At 39.1% G+C, this 18,395-nt stretch overlaps 1 protein-coding gene across 1 annotated transcript in view; it reads left to right on the forward strand.

Annotated features, from left to right (window-relative positions):
* Positions 1 to 17,532, forward strand: part of LOC127684767 (probable E3 ubiquitin-protein ligase bre1) — a 103,689-nt gene extending 86,157 nt beyond the window's left edge. The window contains exons 13-19 of the mRNA XM_052181616.1: positions 287 to 402; positions 3,521 to 3,650; positions 8,041 to 8,240; positions 11,386 to 11,605; positions 13,069 to 13,283; positions 15,627 to 15,849; positions 17,368 to 17,532. Of these exons, the coding sequence (XP_052037576.1) occupies positions 287 to 402; positions 3,521 to 3,650; positions 8,041 to 8,240; positions 11,386 to 11,605; positions 13,069 to 13,283; positions 15,627 to 15,849; positions 17,368 to 17,532 (1,269 nt within the window). The remainder of the gene's footprint in view (positions 1 to 286; positions 403 to 3,520; positions 3,651 to 8,040; positions 8,241 to 11,385; positions 11,606 to 13,068; positions 13,284 to 15,626; positions 15,850 to 17,367) is intronic.
* The last annotated feature ends 863 nt before the right edge of the window (positions 17,533 to 18,395 follow it).

The raw sequence follows: 18,395 nt of genomic DNA on the forward strand, positions 1-18,395 counted from the left end.
GGACTAGTATGAAATGCAGCCACAAACAGAAATATCATTATTTATAGGTATAAATTAAAAAAGAAATGCATTTTGTTGTGTAAATTTCAGCAATATAAAGGATGAAAATGTCAAACAATCTTGAGTTGTTTTCGGAAAAGTCCTCTGCTCACATCTGTGTGCTTGGTTACCAGCATATAATTTACAACATTTAGAGAATTCGCCTAGATTCCTAAACCTGTGAGAAATAGGTCCCAGACAGAACAAATTCTGTATTTCTAAAAGCTAACTTCCCATCTTTTCAAAGCCCGCGAACAACAGTGAAGATTTCAATAAAGCACTCACCAAGTCGGTTCTGTCTCCACAATCTGAGCTGCATCAAAAAAAGGAGAAATGTCTGAAATCAGCTAAAGAGAAAGCTCTGTAAGACTTTAGCATTTCATATCTGTTTAAGCATTCATTCTCTATTTTCCCTGTACTTGTATGAAAAGCAAAATAAGAATCTATTTTGTATTTGCATTTTCTTACCTGAATTCTCATAGCTTAAAATTTATCTCAGAAGTTCTAAACAAACACCTTAAACCATTTGTGCAAGGTCACATTCCTCTGTAAGGATGTTGAAACAATATCAGTCAAGTCTTTGATATTCAGCTATGCTCTTCATCAACCCTACAGTCTGGTTCTGAAAAACACTTTATTCTTTTCCTTCAGCCAACACTTCAATATAAAATATTATACTGGATTTTAACCACATCAAAATTCTCTTAAATCTACTTAAATCCCCTTGCTCAGTTTGTCAGATACAACATGAACAAATCAGATACATTGCACCTTCTAGGTGTCTTCCATATGTACCTAATGCATGCACATCTGTTTTTGTGTCCCTCTGTCTGTATGTCTACACATATTTATATTCATTCATTCATTTGGGGTGTGTGAGTTAAGGCTTTTTCCTGTGTACTGGATCTTTCTCTTAAATGAAGTGAAAGATGATTGTTATGAAGAAGTTATAGTGTGTGTACTTTTCCTCAGTCTGAACAAAACCTGGTGAAGTCAGAAAATCACTGGGAGTACAGACTTCCCTAGTGATCTGATGCAGCATTTGGCTATCCTTGAAGAAAGTGTGGGAAACTGTTCAGAGCTCTTCAAAGATATACAGAAGCAACTCAAATATCTTTCCCCAACCACTTCTGGGATAGTGGCTGAATAAGGCACTGATCTATGAGTACAGCAGTAAGAGTCACTTTATCACTATTTTTTAAAAAAGAGCAACGATATTTGGTTTTACTAGGTGGGGTAGAAAGGAAGCATGCAGCTACTATGGTACATCCAGGAACAGTGACCTGCCTAAGTCAAGGAAGGTTATGGTTTTCTATGAAACATTCATTTGGGGAAACAAATGCAGACCTCATTGTCACTGTTTCTGGCTTCATCTTGAAATGATGACTAAATTCAAGTTCTAAAGGCTTTATAACTCTCCTTAGTGTACAAATACTAAACTTTCTGTGTTATTTTTACTTAGTTTTAAAAGCATACTTTTCCCAGAAAAAAACAACTGTGGTAGGTACAGAATGATTCATATATATATATGTGTGTGTGTGTGTGTGTGTGTGTGTGTGTGTGTGTGTGTATATACATACACACACACACACACACACACACACACACACACACACTATTACCCATCCGTTGGCATCAGGAGGGCATGGATTTGAAGAAAACTGGCAGAAACCCAAATCCATGTACTTTACCTTTTGTCATGTCTCCAATCAAACACCTGATAAAAACAACTTAAGGTAGGAAGATTATACACTACAACGTGGTTTGAAACAACAGTGCCAATCTTGGTGGAGACAGCAGGGCACGCAGCATTAGCTTGCTTGCCCATGTTGTTCACATCTCCATAGACTAGGAAGCAGAAAGTCCCAGAAGAGACATCAGAGTATAATTCAATTACACTCCTCCCAAGAGCCTGCTTGTCAAGCCACTTCCCATGTCCACAAGGACCACTGTACTTTAATCAGAAGCACCAGATACAGACCAAGTTCACTCTCAAATCTATGGACACATAACAGTTTCCAAACTACCACACTATGTATATTTAAGTTCCTTGTACAAACACCATACTATCTACATGTAAAATAGACATGCTTATCAATAACTTTATCATCTGTAGGTTAGTTTTTTCTTTCCTCTCCCTATCTCCCTCTCCCTGCCTCCATCCCCCCTCTCTGTCTCTCTATCCATCCCCCCTCTCTCTCCCCAGCCCTCTGTGTGTTGTCTGGCTGTGGGTCTCTAGATATGTTCCTGTCTGTTGCAGGAGGAAACATTTCTGTTGATGGCTGAATAAGGCACTGATCTATGAGTATAGCAGAATACCATTGAGAATTATTTTATCTCTACTTTTTTAAAAGAACAATAGTATTTGATTTCACCCTAGGTCTCTGGGCTCTCTAGTTTCTGGGTCTTGGTCACCAAAGTAGTATTGAATATAGGTTTCAGCTTATGGAGTCGACCTTAAGTCAATTTTATTGGTTGATTACTTCTACAAGCTCTGTGCCACTATTGCCCTAGTATATTTTGCAGGTAGGGCATCATTGCAGATCACAGGTTATATGACTGGGTTGGTATTTATGCTTTTCTTTTGGTAATCTGCAAAGTATCTTCCTATACCAAAGACTCTAGAACACAGTGTGAAGTTTTGTACATGTACCAGCTCAATCTCAGCAAGTTCAATGAGTTAGTTGGGTGTTATCTTCAGCAATAGGATCTTGCTGTCAGTTAGTGGAGAGCAACCATAGTTCCATATATACTTCAAGTTTTAAGCAGAATTCATGGTGCTATATTGTTTAGTGAATAAAGAATGGAAATCAGATCTGACTCAGTGCATATTTGGTATTTTCCAATATTTCCATGAAGACCTCATTGATTCCTTGGATATAAATGATCAGAGAAGAAAGGCTGACAATAGACAGATATACATATATATACATAAGATAGATATAGATAGAGAAATATAGATAGATGAATGTAGCTATAGATACATATAAAGATAGACATATAGTGAGATATAGATGACAAATAGAAGATAGATAGATAGACAGATAGATAGATAGACAGATAGATGATAGATAGATAGGTAGATAGATAATAGATAAGATAATGAAAAATAATATATATAAAAGCATTTGTGTTATTCATGTGTGTGTTCATAGTAGAAAAGCAATGTCATGATGTTAGTTTTCATCTTTCCCTTTTTGTGGATTCTGGGGACTGAATTTAGTTCATGAGACTTACACATAAAAAATTTGTATCTGCTGACTCATCATTTGACCCCAATGTGAGCTATTTGCATGCTGTGTTTGTCTTAAGAAATTCCTTCATATTATTTACTTGAAGAAATAATTCTTAAATGCTTTCCAATAAAGTTAGTTTTAACAAGTAAGAATCATAATTTGATGGTTTTAACGTTTTCACATAACATATGCTTTATGTTTACTATAGAAAAGTTGTCACTAATTCAGTCTTTATATTCTTGTAGAAGTAAAAACTGTTTTAAACCAACAAAAACATCAACTGCATGTGAAAATAGAGAGCATAGTTTCTCTGAAGTTTCGAACACCAGGCAATTTGAAAAGAATATTCCAATTGATGAGGTACCACAACATGAGGTACGTTTCCCAGTTAGGGGGACCCAAAAGAGTCAGTTTGATAAATAAACCCCTCAATGCTTTAACAATGAATACAATGTTTTAAAAATATTACCAAGCTGATATTAATGAAAAAGTTGTCAGTTTTCTATAAAACTATGTAAGTTCTATAAAAAAGAACAAGCAATTGATTCTCTTTTGTCTCCAAGCAAAGTTGATATTTCAACACCAAACAACAAACATTGCAGGCTTAGATTTTTAAAAACCTACTTTAATAATGATTATTCAAGCTCCCTTTTAGCCCACCAGTCACCAGAGGAAAGAGAAAAGAAATGTCAGCATTCCAGTCCACTAGCAAAACACCAAACATGAATCAGCACCAACAGTCCAAGCCACTAAGCAAACACCAAACACAAATCAGTAGCAGTGGCTAGATCCACAAGAAATCACAAGGCTTTGCCTGCTAGGCACGAGTCTGTAGCAGCAGCAAGAAACAGCCAGAATACCACGAGAGTTTCTTTGGTGCATTTCTCTCCATGAAGTCACAAGAAGTGAAGATCAGTGAAGAAAGCAAGGCAAACCAGCTACTAGGATGCCATCAGGAAAGGTCAGAATCAATGAAGTCCAATGAAGACCTGCAAAGAGTTACAAGGAGAACCAATGCCACAGTGTCATCCACTGTCTGTTGGGTTATATTTATATGTATTCTAAACATCATATGTCCTCTCATGTGCCCACTCTAGTGAAACATCACATGTTCTTTCACCAGGTAACTTCCAGAAAAACACCACATGTCTGTTCTCAGCAAAAAATCCTCTTACATATCTTCTTCGGCATAATATCATTTCATAAGACAGCTTCCAGAAAAACATCATATGACACAACTAAGTCTCCAAAGAATCCAGAAATTCCCACTTTAAAACATTGTATGACTCTTTTCTTTCTTTTGTTTCTTTTTTTTTTTTTATTTTTTCCTTATTTTGTTTTGTTTTGTTTGTTTTTGTATTTAGGGCTTTATTGTAGAGTAGAGTGAGAGAGGGGAGGTAGAGAGGTAGAAGCTGGCCATGGCCACGTGGAGAGGGAAGTGAATGGGGAGAGAGGGGGAGCAAGAGACAGCGACAGGAGAGTAACAAGATGAGAGAATCAGAGAGAGAGGAAGGGCCAAGCATTCCCTTTTATAGTGGGCTGGGTTACCTGGCTGTTGCCAGGTCACTGTGTGGGTCAAGTCCAGCCAGAATACTATGGGCCTAGGGTGTGGCCCTACATTTCTGAAGGCCACAAAATTATGGAGTTGAGGGCCTCGTGGGTGGTGTCAGGAACCTAGTGTCTGAGAGTGTCAGCAAACAGCCTTTCGCCCCTCGTGGATTAAATCTAATGGGTCACTGGGCTTTAAACCTAGCTCAACCAGAACACAGACTGCCTTTCACAGTCTGACATCTCCTCCCTTTACTTCTTTAAAAAAGATAGGGTTTATTGGAGTGACTGTGTCATTTGTAGCGAACATTTTGGGAGGGGTGGAAGTATCAAAAGAAGACATATAGGCCAGAGGACTAACACAGGTAAGCCAGAGTGGTAGGGAGGGTTGAGGGTAGCAGTTAGGAAGGCAAGGTAACTGAATCAATGGGTAGTACAGTTTAAGGGTAATAGCAGTAATTAACAAATCTAGATAGAGATCATGTTTCCCTTACTATCACATTAACTTCCCCCAAGTTCAGCAGCCATTTGGCTTTGGCAAGAGAGTTCATCTGTAGCTGGATGGTCCCAAGTCTGTCCTCTATGGGGTTCAGCTTGTGTCACTGGATCTCAGTGTGTGTCTCAGTCAGATGAGGTATTTGGAAGGCAGCTCTGTTATCTCATGTAGGTCCCAGGATGTGGTGCTGTCTCTGCTGGATCTGTGGCAGCAGGCATGGTGTAGGGATAGACAGGTTCTCTAGTTCTTGGGCACTGCAGCGCATCGCTGGATATCTCAGAAGAGCTGAGAACTGAGGGGGAGAGAGAGAAGGGAAGGGGGAGGGGAGGGGGGAGGGAGGGAGGGGGAGGGAAAGGAGGGAGGGGAGGGAGGGGAGGGGAAGGGGGAGGGAGGGGGAGGAAGGAGGAGTGGGTAAGGGAGAGGGGAGGGGAGGGGGAGGGGAAGGGGATGGGAAGGGGATGGGAAGGGGGAGGGAGGAAGGAAGGAGGGAGGGAGGGGAGGAAGGAGGGAGTGGGTAAGGGAGGAGGGGAGGGGAGGGGGAGGGAAGGGGAGGGAAAGGGGATGGGAAGGGGGAGGGAGGGAGGAAGGAAGGAGGGAGGGAGGGGAGGAAGGAGGGAGTGGGTAAGGGAGGAGGGAAGGGGAGGGAGGGAGGGGAGGAGGGAGGGAAGGTAAGGGGGGAGGGGAGGGAGGGAGGGGGAGGGGGCGCACGAGCAAGTTCCTGTGCGGATGAGTCTGTGCGGATGAGTCCTTGGTCCGGTCTGGTGACTGGAAATGCTAGAAGACAATCTACTGGTTTTAGGGCTTTTTCGTAGAGAAGTAGAGGGGGGAGGTAGAGAGGTAGAAGCTGGCCATGGCCACGTGGAGGGGGAAGTAAATGAGGGGAGAGGGGGATCAAGAGACAGCGACAGTAGAGTAAGAAAATGAGAGAATAAGAGCTGTATAACTGTTTCACAAATATGAAGTTAACTTTAGCAGATGATTTAATTGAGAAAAATTAGCATATGTAAATATGAAATAGTAAATAGTAAAATGAAATCTAGTCATTTATAGAATTCATATCTGTTATTTTGCCAGATCCAAATAAAATTCAGTGATTATACTTTTTAGTCACATTTCACACTGATAATAGTCTTTATCAACAACAACAATAATAGTAATAGTAAAGTCAGCCCTCAATAGAATATGTACACTGCACTTCTTCCTCCAAAGGGTTAGGGAATCATTGCTGAATACTGGACAGAAGGAGTGTAATATCAGAGGTAGTAGATGACTAATTCCAAGTAATGTCATTCACTAACTATACTTGAATGTATGTATCCCTGTTTGCCATTATTCTATAGTTTCTAATTTTTTAAAAAATAAAAAAAAAAAACATTCACCGAGTTGTAAGAATATGAATTGAAAGGACGCGACATTAAACTTCTTTCCTCAATAGTATCAGATTCTTTAAAGGAGACTAAATTATGTGAAATTCTACACTGGTTAATTTCATATTTATCATTTGACAATTTATTGTTCAATTCTCCAAAGTTTAGTGGGTTAAAAAAACATTCACTTCATTCTAAAATCTACACATTGAGAAAATCTTGACAAGGACAGATCATTTCTTTTCCCACAACATTCAATTGGAACAGACTGAAAAGGTGGAAGACGGGAGTGTTGTTCCCTACTGTATCTGCTCACTTTGTATATTGGTATTAGATGCTGGCAGTAGCTGCATTTGCAGTAGGGTGGCAGAACAAACTTATAGGAACACCTAGGTTTTCCTTGTAGTCTGACGCCTTTACAACACAGTGATGACATGATGCAAAGCACTTCCTAAACAACTGTTAGAAGTCATAAGGCATGAATCTTAACACATTTTGTTTATTAGAAGCAGGTTTGAAATTTTTTTCCATATTACAACATTTGTAGAATGAATATTACAGAGTAGGTTCTCAAATTATTGTTTATTATGTCCTAAAAAGGTATATAACTCAACCATAGGAAATAAGTCTCATTTACATCCATCCTTATCAAGAAATCAGTTATTATGGATGAAGCAAACTATAATCTACAAAATCAAAGATATTTTCTTGTTCCCTCTGAGACTGTGTGGAAGACAGAGGGCAGGCCACACCTGTAGCATGGATGCCCTTGGCTAGGATGAAGGTGCTCACTCCCTAAGGAAATGCTTCAGTTCATTTTATTCCCAGCTCAGTTAACAGTTCCTCCCAACGGTGATTCTTCTCTATTCTCCCCCTCACCAGTTGTCTTGTAGCTACTATGTGACAACAATCATACATCCTCAGTTTTTGTGTCAGTTTTTCTGTGGCCTTGATCTTCTTATGTCGTTGCTTTAACAGCCATCAGATGACTGGTAGGAGCCTTTCTAAAGCACTTGTAATTTTATATTCTAAGTCCATGGTATACTCTGAAAATTATTTTAATGAAAAGTTTTCATTAAGATACTTTCAACTTATCCTGTGACTTTTTCAAAATAATTCCATAGGCACTAGCATGAGGATGATTTAGGGGCAAGTAGATGGATCAGCACTAGAGGACTTATCTCCAGTGCACCAGACTTACATTGACAATTCCACACACAAACACAAATGCACATACATAAATGCACATATACTTAAATGTTCAGAGGTACTGCCCAAAACTAAAAGAATCAAACGTATAGTACTTATTCTTGTCAAAATTAAAAAAAAAACGTATCTTTTCAATTTCTTTCAGTTAATAAGAGAAGATCAAGAAACTTTTGATAACCTAGGGAACCACAATGCCCATGGGAATTCAGAATGTACAAATCTGGAATCTGAGCGCTCAGATGAAACAAGTCATCAAGCCGTATATAAAGCGGAACCAGAACAGTGTAAGGATCCCGGTCTACAACGGGTAGCAATGTCAAGTTCATCTTCTCAAGGACAACTAAGGCAAGTCAGTAACTTTTCTCTGAAAAATGAAGCCCACTCCCTAAGGAAATGCTTGCTAGTGAAAGACATTGATGCGACTCCATTGTGTGAAATCAAGCTAGAAAATATAAATTTGGAAAGCAATCTTACTAAGTGAACTTTTTTTTAATATGCTCACTCAAAAACAGTTGCTATCATTTTCCAGACTTGTATTGCATGGTGCTTTCTCACACAATATCTTCATAATTGCACATTTTGTTTAGTTATACTCTTATAAAATTGCAGGTCAGAATACCTATGAATTTATAAATTAAAAGTTTAACTGTTGTCTGAGTGTGATAATATAAACACCAAGATATATAGTACTAATGCTACACAGGTGGCCACATTCTAACATTTGCCAATGGATATTCTTTTTTTAATTAGAAATATTCTTTATTTACATTTCAAATGTTGTCCCCTTTCCTGGTTCCCTCCACCCCCAAAACCCCTTAACCCATTCCCTCTCCCCCTGCTCACCAACCCACCCACTCTCACTTCCCTGTCCTGGCATTCCCCTATACTGGGGCATCGAGCCTTCTCTCAGAACCAAGGGACTCTCCTCCTTTTGATGTCCAACAAGGCCATCATCTGCTATATATGCAGCTGGAGCCCTGGGTCCCTCCATGTGTACTCGTTGGTTGGTGGTTTAGTCCCTGGGAGCTCTGGGGGGGTACTGGGTGCTTCATATTGTTGTTCCTCCTATGGGGCTGCAAGCTCCTTCATCCCCTTGGGTCCTTTCTCTAGCTCCTCCATTGGGGTTCCTGTGCTCAGTTCAATGATTGGCTGAGAGTGTCCCCCTCTATATTTGTCAGGTACTGGCAGAGCCTCTCGGGAGACAGCTATTTCAGTGTCCTCTCAGCAACCACTTGTTGGCATCCACAATAGTGGCTGAGTTTAGTAACTGTATATGGGATGAATCCCCAGGTGGGGCAGTCTCTGAATGGTCTGAACTTTCAACTGTATTACTTGATGTTCTCACTAGAGGGTTTGTAGGGGTGGTCCTCCTAAGTTATTCTGTGCTGTGTGAAGTCAGGATTGCAAAGTAGGGAAAGGTTAACATGATGGTGAAGACAAGCATGATTTAGGAGTGGATAAAACAGGTCCTTGTACAGCAGGAAGAGAGTAGAGACAAAATGGTATGATCTCATCCTGATGACTTAGTAAGCATGCAATGAACTGTCTATAAAGCTTTGTTTGGTTTAATTGCCACTGTAATTAAGGAAGTTTTCATGGACAGTTATTTCACACTGCTTCTTGGCAGATACAAGGGTCATTTTAGCAGGTAGCAGTTTAACCCGCTGAGCTACACATGTGTGACAGCCATTTCCCTGCCCCCTGAATTGTATTTCTTTTTAGTTTGGAATCCAGAAATATAATTATTTCCAGTTGAATGTTCAGATGTGGTTTGGAGAGAACTGTATTTGCTCTTTTGCCATTGTTAGAGAAGTCTTTAATGGGAAAATACACCCAGCCCTGCTTAGCCATGTGGAAGGAATGATACGATATCGTTTTCTGCCCCTGGAACAAAGCTAGCAGGGCATGGACCTCCACAAGTATTTGATGGTTGTTGGGCTTGAGACGCGCACGCGCGCGTACACAGACACACACTGTCGCGCGCGCGCGTGTGTGTGTGTGTGTGTGTGTGTGTGTATGTGTGTGTGTAACCTTCTGTTCCTCTTTTCTGAAATATTCTCCCTGCTAAGGTTATCAGGGAATGTCCTCTCTGCCAAGGTTTTTTTTTTTTGTTTTGTTTTGTCTTGTTTTTTTGTTTTAATATATATTTTTATTTTCTATATTCTTTGTTTACAATCCAAAAGCTTTCCCCTTTTCCAGTCCCCCCCCCCATATGTCCCATAAGTCCTCTTCTCTCCATCCATTCTCCTATCTTTCCCCCTCCCTTTTCTCTGTCCTGGTACTCCCCTACAATGCTGGATCAAGCCTTTCCAGGATTAGGGCCCTCTTCTTCCTTTTTCATGGGAATCAGTTGATATGCTAATTGTATCTTCAGTATTCAGAGCTTCAGGGCTAATTAATATCCATTTATCAATGATTGCATTCCATTGTGTATTCTTTTGTGATTGCATTACCTCACTTAGGATGATATTTTCCAGTTCCATCCATTTACCTACAAAATTCATGAATTCATTGTTTTTAATTGCTGAATAGCACTCCATTGTGTATATATACCACATTTTCTGTATCCATTCCTCCATTGAGGGATATCTGGGTTCTTTCAAGCTTCTGGCTAATATAAATAAGGCTGCTATGAACATAGTGGAGCATGTATCTGCCAAGGTTAATGACTCCATAATAATCAGTGATAGAAGGAGTCCAGGATTCGAGGCTGTGGCTAATGTCTCTACAAAATGGTAAAGGTTGGGACCTTTAGGATAGCCCTTAAGGCCGTGGGAAAGAATTCTGAAAACATTAGTTCAAAAATATACAATTTCTCAACTATGCAAAATATAAGGGTGTAATATCAATTGTATAAGGAGCTTCACAGATCTAAAAGAACAAAAACACCTGTACTGTAAGCCAGCTTGTCAGAAAATTATAAAGACAAGCAGATACAAAGGCAGACAGATTCCTGAGTTCAAGGTCAGCCTGAGACAGAGCTAGTTTAGGCCCAAGCATGCTAAGAATGGTAATCTCAGGGCAAGATCCCACCCAACTAGTTTATTGTTTGTACTTACAAAACCAGGCAAATCTCTAAATTTATCTGCAATATAAAACCAAACCAAACCAAACAAACAAAACAAACAAAATGTGTTTCTTGTCTTTTCGTCTTCTCATAAGAATCAGGGTCCTGGGGTCATGGGATGCTGATTTATGGGCTAATCTTGAGGGAACCTAGGGGTAATAGCTGAATTGATATATAAATAAAAGTCTGAGATTTTGATCTGTGAGAAAGGAGCCACCCAGAGAGTTTCTGGAATTGCAAGAGAGGGCTGTTTCTGGGGAGTTATCTGGAAAACTATCTCTAGCAGAACATAGTTAGCTTGAGACCCAGGATTTTACCTTGACTTTCTCAGCTCCCATGTACCCCTTCCTCAAACCCCTCTCCAAGCCCAGTCTGGTCCTTGGTAACAATAAGACATAGGTTTGCCTCTGGGAATCTTCACAGGTCTAAGGACAAACATTATGGGTCCATGAGGAGGAACTTTAATAAAAAGGAGGCTTATACCTCTGCACCAAACATGTGCATGATGAGTTCTGATCCAGGATTTGGATCTGGACATCTCAACAACAGTTTGAGATACAGAAGAAATTTCCTGCAAAGAGAATCCTTGATGACAAGCTCAAGGACACAGCCCTTTGAGAGTTCACTGAGCTTCCTAAACAAGGTGAGTTGTGCTGTTTTTCTTTGGTTTCAAGTGTCTTAATTGAATGGTATACTGAGTTGATTAACTCATTCATCTTGAATTAATCTCACAACTGATTAAAGCATATATTTGTTCAGGCCTATAATTCATTTATAAAAATTTATGTTTTTCCCATATTCGTTGTGACAAGCAGCACTGATATATTTATTGATAGAAATGTAGCATTTGTAAGATTCCCTTTGTTAAAGTCTTATTAAGATTCCATTTATGAAAACTGACAAGGAATCATTTTCATCATGAGTTCTAGTGGTGGGTTTTGTTGCTTCTCATTATTATCATTAATAAGTCACTCTTTATTATTATGGCTTTTAAAAGAAACTAGGTTCCGTGTACAACTTCTGCACTGGCTTTTTTTTTAATCATCATTTGGCAATTTATTGTTCAATTATCTAAAATCTAGTGAATTTAAAATTATTTTTTTCTAATAATCTACAGTTTGAGAAGAACTTGACAAGGACAGAATCTTTCTTCTCTGGTGACATTTGGCTAGGGCAGGTTGGGAGAATGAGAAGCTGGAATCCTCAGGAGTATTATCCCCAACATGTCTGAAGGCTCTGAGTGTTGGCATTAGACACTTGCAGGAACTTCATTTACATGGTGAAACACTGGTGTGGGAACACCTCGACCTTCCTTGTAGACAAAAGTACTCATACCGTGGTGGTGTGGAGAGTGAGGGAAACACTTTAACTCTTGTTGGAAGTCACAAGGCATCGCGTTTAACACATGACATCCCTATATTCCATCATTTGTGGAGGAATATTTAAAATGAGAGGTTCTAACACCAGTAATCCTCCCACTTAAAATCATGTTCATTTGCTCTCAACCCCAGTCACATAATAAGTCATTATGGATGAAGCAAACTATAATTTACAACTTTGAGGACACTCCCTTGTTCACTGTGAGGGCCGTGTGGAAGACAGAGAGAGGGCAGGTCACACCTGTGGTGACTTGGTTAGGATTAAGAAGCTCACTCCCTAAGGAAATGCTTCAGTTCATTTTGATCCCAGCTCAGTTAACAGTTCCTCTTGGAGGTGATACCTCTCAATCCTTCCTCTGCCGACCATCTTGTAGCTTATGTGTAACTGCCAATCCCTTTCCCATGGCTTTTGCATCATTTTTCTCCACTGGCCTTTACGATCTTCATGTTAGTCTTTCTGAAACACCTAGGGCTTTATATTATAGGTCCAGAGAATAACATATTTTGAAAATGATTTTAATTTAAATTATTCTTTCTTCATGTGTTTCACTCATTCTATAATTTTCTTTGAAAATATCTAATTCCCTGGCAATAACATGAGAGGGATTTAAAGCTGCCTTTTTCACATATTTAAATATTCAGAGTCACTGGCCCGAAACTATAGAAATCAAACATGTACATGAATTGCTAGCACAGTTTAAATACATATGTTTTAAATCTTTTTCAGGTAAGAGAAGAAAATCAGCAAACTTCTTATGACAAAGTGGGAAAACACGGTGCCTCATGCATAAAGCTACAGAAGTCCTCACTTTCAAACCTGCAGTCTACACACCCAGGAGAAGTAACTCATCAAACCTCACGTAAAGCAGAACCAAAACTCTATGATGCGCTGTCTCCTGAAAGGATAGAAATGACAAAGCCATTAACTTATAACCGACTACTGTAAGTAGTATGTGTGTGTGTGTGTGTGTGTGTGTGTGTATGTGTGTGTGTGTGTGCGCGTGTGTATATGTGTTTGTGTGTGTGTATGCATATGTGTGTGTATGCGTGCATGTCTGTGTGCGTGTGTGTGTGTGTGTGTATGCATGTGTGTGTATGTGTGTGTGCGTGTGTGTGTATGCATGCGTGTGTATGTGTATGTGTGTGTATGCATGTGTGTGTATGTGTATGTGTGTGTATGTGTATGTATGTGTGTATGCATGTGTGTGTATGTGTGTGTATGTGTGTGTATGCATGTGTATATGTGTGTGTATGTGTGTATGAGTGTGTGTATGCGTGTATGTGTGTGTATGCATGCATGTCTGTGTGCGTGTGTGTATGCATGTGTGTATGTGTGTGTGTGTATGCATGCGTGTGTATGTGTGTGTATGTGTATGTATGTGTGTGTATGCATGTGTGTGTGTGTATGTGTGTGTGTATGCATGTGTATATGTGTGTGTGCGTGTATGTGTGTATGCGTGTGTGTGTGTATGCGTGTATGTGTGTATGTATGCGTGCGTGTGTGTATATGTGTGTATATGCGTGTGTGTATGCATGTATGTGTATGTGTGTGTATGTGTGTGTGTATGTGTGTGCATGTGTGGGCGTGTGTATGCATGTGTGTGCGTGTATGTGTGTGCGTGTGTGTGTGTGTGTGTATGCGTGTATGTGTGGGTGTATGCATGCATGTGTGTGTATGTGTGTGTGCGTGTGTATGCATGTGTATGTGTGTATGCGTGTGTGTGTATGCGTGTGTATATGTGCGTGTGTGTGTGTATGTGTGTATGTATGTATGTATGTGTGTGTATGTGTGCGTGCGTGTGTGTATGTGTGTGTATGCATGTGTGTCTGTATGCATGTGTGTATGCATGTGTGTGTGCATGTATGTATTGTGTGTATGTGTGTGCATGTGTGTGTATGCATGTGTGTATGCATGTGTGTGTATGTGTGTGTGTATACGTGTGTGTGTGTGTGTGAATGCGTGCATGTGTGTGTATGTGTGTGTATGCGTGCGTGCGTGTGTGTGTGTGTGTGTGTGTGTGTATGCGTGCATGTGTGTGTATGTTATAATTCTTTTTAATTTGGTGATGTAATTTACTTATGTTAAATTAATATCACAACTGTGTGTTAATATAGAAAGAAGATCAATTTTACACATTTATAAATCCCCAGAGCTTTCACTTTCAGCAAATACCTCTTTCCTAATTTGAATCAATAGATGTGACTACTAAAACATGGCGAACTTTCTTTAAAGGATATATATATCCTTTAAAAAAAAATATATATATATATGAAAAGAAAGGAAACTAATGTAATAATTTGTGTCTGAAGAATAATTATCATTGAAAGACAGTCATGAGGTTTTATGATGTGAAATCAAGCCAGAGAATATAATTATGGAAAATGAATATTTATAAGTGAGTTTATTTAAAAAAAAAAACAAACGTTTGCCTAAAGTGGTTTCTACTGTTGCCGGAGTTTGGGTTGCATGGTACTTCCACCCAGTTCCCTTATACGGTGTCTCTTATGTAGCATGAGTTTTTAAATGGAAAGTTAGCTATTGTTTGAGTCTGGTACCCAAGCTCAGGGGCCTAGTAGCACTAGTACTACACCAGGGTCACATTCCAATGCTTTGTTAATTGACTTTCAACTGTGTTACTTGGTGTCCCCACCAGGAGGTTTGTACAGACAGAGGATCTTCCTAAGGTTTTCTGTGCTGTGTGAAGTCATGAGAAGGTTAACATGAAGGTAAAGAGAAACCAGAATATAAAAGTGGTCAAAAGAGTTCCATGCTCACTGGGAAGGAGGTGTAGAGACAGAATGGCTGCCCATGTCCGTGGTGCTTTGTTGAGTGGGGGATGGGCTGTCTGAGAAGCTGCTTCAGTTTGTTTTAGCTTGTATTATAAAAAAGGAGTTATCCTGGACTTCATCTACACAGCTCCTTGGCAATTACAAGTATTTCTAATTAAGTTTTTTTTTTTTTTTTTTTTTTTTTTTTTTTTTGAGACAGGGTTTCTCTGTGTAGCCCTGGCTGTCCTGAAACTCACTCTGTAGACCAGGCTAGCCTCGAATTCAGAAATCTGCCTGCCTCTGCCTCCCAAGTGCTGGGATTACAGGCGTGCACCACCACCACCCTGCACAAGTATTTCTAATGATACCATCAAAAATCTTATAGTAGGGCCATTCCAACAGTAACCTGCAAAGCTATACATCAGCAAGAGCCATTTCTCTGCTCCTTGGCTTGTTTGGTAAGGAGTCGTTCAAGGGAAAATGAGACACTTACATTTGCCTTTGGCATCTTCACAGGTCTAAGGACAGGCAACATGAGGCCGTGAGGAGGAACTTTGATAAAATGGAGGCTTATAGTTCTGTGCCAAACATGTATACAATGACAAGTCCTCCAGGGTTTGGATCTGGGCAACTCTACCACAGTTTGGAACACAGCAGAAGTCTCATGCCAAGAGAAGCCGTGATGCCAAGCTCCAGGCCATGGCATTTTGTGGAGAGTCTGGATAGCTACCTATGCAGGGTCAGCAGTACTATACCTTTGGTTATGGTTTCATATGTCTATTATAATTCTTGTTTTTAATTTGGTGATGTAATTTACTCATCTTAAATTAATACCATAACTGTATGTTAATACAGAAAGAAAATCAATTTTACAAATTTATAAATCCTCAGAACTTTCACTTTCAGCAAATAACTTTTTCTTAATTTGAATCAATAGATGTGACTGCTAAAACATGCTGGACTTTCTTTAAAGGCTATAGAGAGACTAATGTTAATATTTTTATTATGTCACAGGAAGGCATAGAAATAGATTGATTGGCTAAGCTCCTAATTAACTTTGATTTAGCTCAAGTTCAGAGTATTCCCCTAACAACCCAAGCTTGATATCTAAACAATTACTCCTGTGTGAATATTTCAAGTTTAAAGGAATCTGAGAGTAATGCTTTTTATGAAGGTTCTATACCTATAAAGTCAAGGAAAGTTAAGAATATTCCCTTAATTTCTGTTTTAATTACCACATGTTGATTTCAGGTTTTGTTCAATGTAATCACTACTATATACTCTTTAATATCATGAAGGTGATTTTAAGTCAGATATGATTTTTCAAAGTATAGTTCATTAACTGTGTGTATCTTGCCCTCAAAACAGGGGATTGGGAGCTAAGATTACAGTTATATAACTCCTTTCAATCATTACTTCCTTAAAAGCCCAAGTTGTATTTGACCTATCCACAGCCTCATCTGTGACCCCATGCTATCTCCATTTCCTTTGCAGTTGAAATAAGAATCTTTTTTATCTGAACATATGGAGAGCTTTTTTAAGATTACAACTTATTTCTTTTTTAAAATTATTTATGCTGCAAAACATTGATATAGTCATTTTAGGGGAATCTAGCATTTCCTAGAATTTTTGTTTTCGTTTGTTTTGGTTTTTTGAGACAGAATTTCTCTGTGTAGTCCTGACTATTCTGGACCTTGCTCTGTAGACCAGGATGACCTCAAAATCAGAGAGGTCCACCTGCCTCTGTCTCCCAAGTGCTGGGATTAAAGACGTGTACCACAACTACTGGGCTGTTACAATTTTTATTTTTATGTTTTTTATTAAAGTTTCAGTTACCATCTGTGTATAAAACTCTATTAGAATGATCAACAGCACGCCCCTTGCAAAGTACTAAGAAAACATAGTGCTTGACCCAGTTTGAGATGAATATCTACTATTGGAGCAATTTTTGATCTAAGATGATCTATAAAAGAAAATATTTTTTTTAAAAAAATAGTTAGATTTTTGTATTCTGTATATACTGTTATTATTAAAACAGCCATTTCAAACAGTAAGAATTGATCCTATTTTTCAGGATCTTCCTGATCCCAGAAAATACCATAACCTCAACTCTCTTTCTCCCCTAAATGGCATCGTTAAGTCTAAAATTTCCTAATAAGTTTTGCAACTGAATATCATAAAAGGGGAAAATAAACACATGCGCTAACACACCAACTAGATCCCAAGCAGCTACATTTTTTTTTCATTGTTTTGGTAGCAGCAGCAGGACATGAAACCAGACGGTGGCTGGGAAGCAAGAGGAAGCAAACTCGGTTTCCAGGGGCTGCAGCTCATGCTCCGACCAGTTCTTAATGCAATAGACAGGAATTTCGGGATTAACCAGAAAGCCAGAGAGAAGCAAATGGATGCATTTGTTAATTAAGCAGAAAGGCAGAACTGAGACCAAGAGCACACCTGAACGTTTCACCTGAGCTGTGAGTGGGACTTTGAGCCCACTGAGTCTACCACCAAGTTTAGCTCCTAGGGACAGCATGTGTGCCAGCCCTCTTCTCTTTCTCTTTTCAAAATGTGGTTTAAATCACTCCTTCACATTGTGCTCAGTCTGTGGGAAGGGGTCCACATTCCTACTGAAGCACTACTCAGGGTTTTCCATGTGAGGGAGTCACAGAGAAACAAAATTCAAGCTTCACTTGTGCCTCCAGCCTGGATCCTGTGACTACTTAAAGTAAACTTATTGTTGAAACCTTTGGTCAGAAACCAGGTGGCATACTATTCTAAATATTGTCCAGGAATTACAAATGACAGAGGTCATTTGTCATTATGACAATAATAGTTTCTTCTTTTGTGTATTTAATGTTTTGAAAACTGGTCACAGAGCACATTAAATTATTAATTTTCTGATGGTAAAATTCAATTTTTTAATTCACTGAAGTAAAATTTCAGATTATATTTCTTTAAGGGCATATTTTTGCTATGACTCATAAAAATTGATGCATTTGGAATAAAGAGTTGAGTTGATTAATCGTCATACTAAAATAATGAAGCCACATGCCCAAAATGGTGTGTAAAAAGTAGGCAAATGTTAATTGCAGTTGTTATTCAAAGAGATTTTAGCAACATTCCACAAATAATCTACATCCCTATGCATAACTGCAGTTATCTGATCTGACTTAGGTGATGTCTTTCAAACTATTCTCCAAGTAGAGGAGGTCTCTAAAAGGACTGTTCAAAGATCACATTTTCCTTTGCCAATTTTGTATGCTTTTAACTAACTTGCAAAATATT

The sequence above is a fragment of the Apodemus sylvaticus genome, chromosome 5 (assembly GCF_947179515.1).
Source record: "Apodemus sylvaticus chromosome 5, mApoSyl1.1, whole genome shotgun sequence".
Lineage (NCBI taxonomy): Eukaryota > Metazoa > Chordata > Mammalia > Rodentia > Muridae > Apodemus > Apodemus sylvaticus.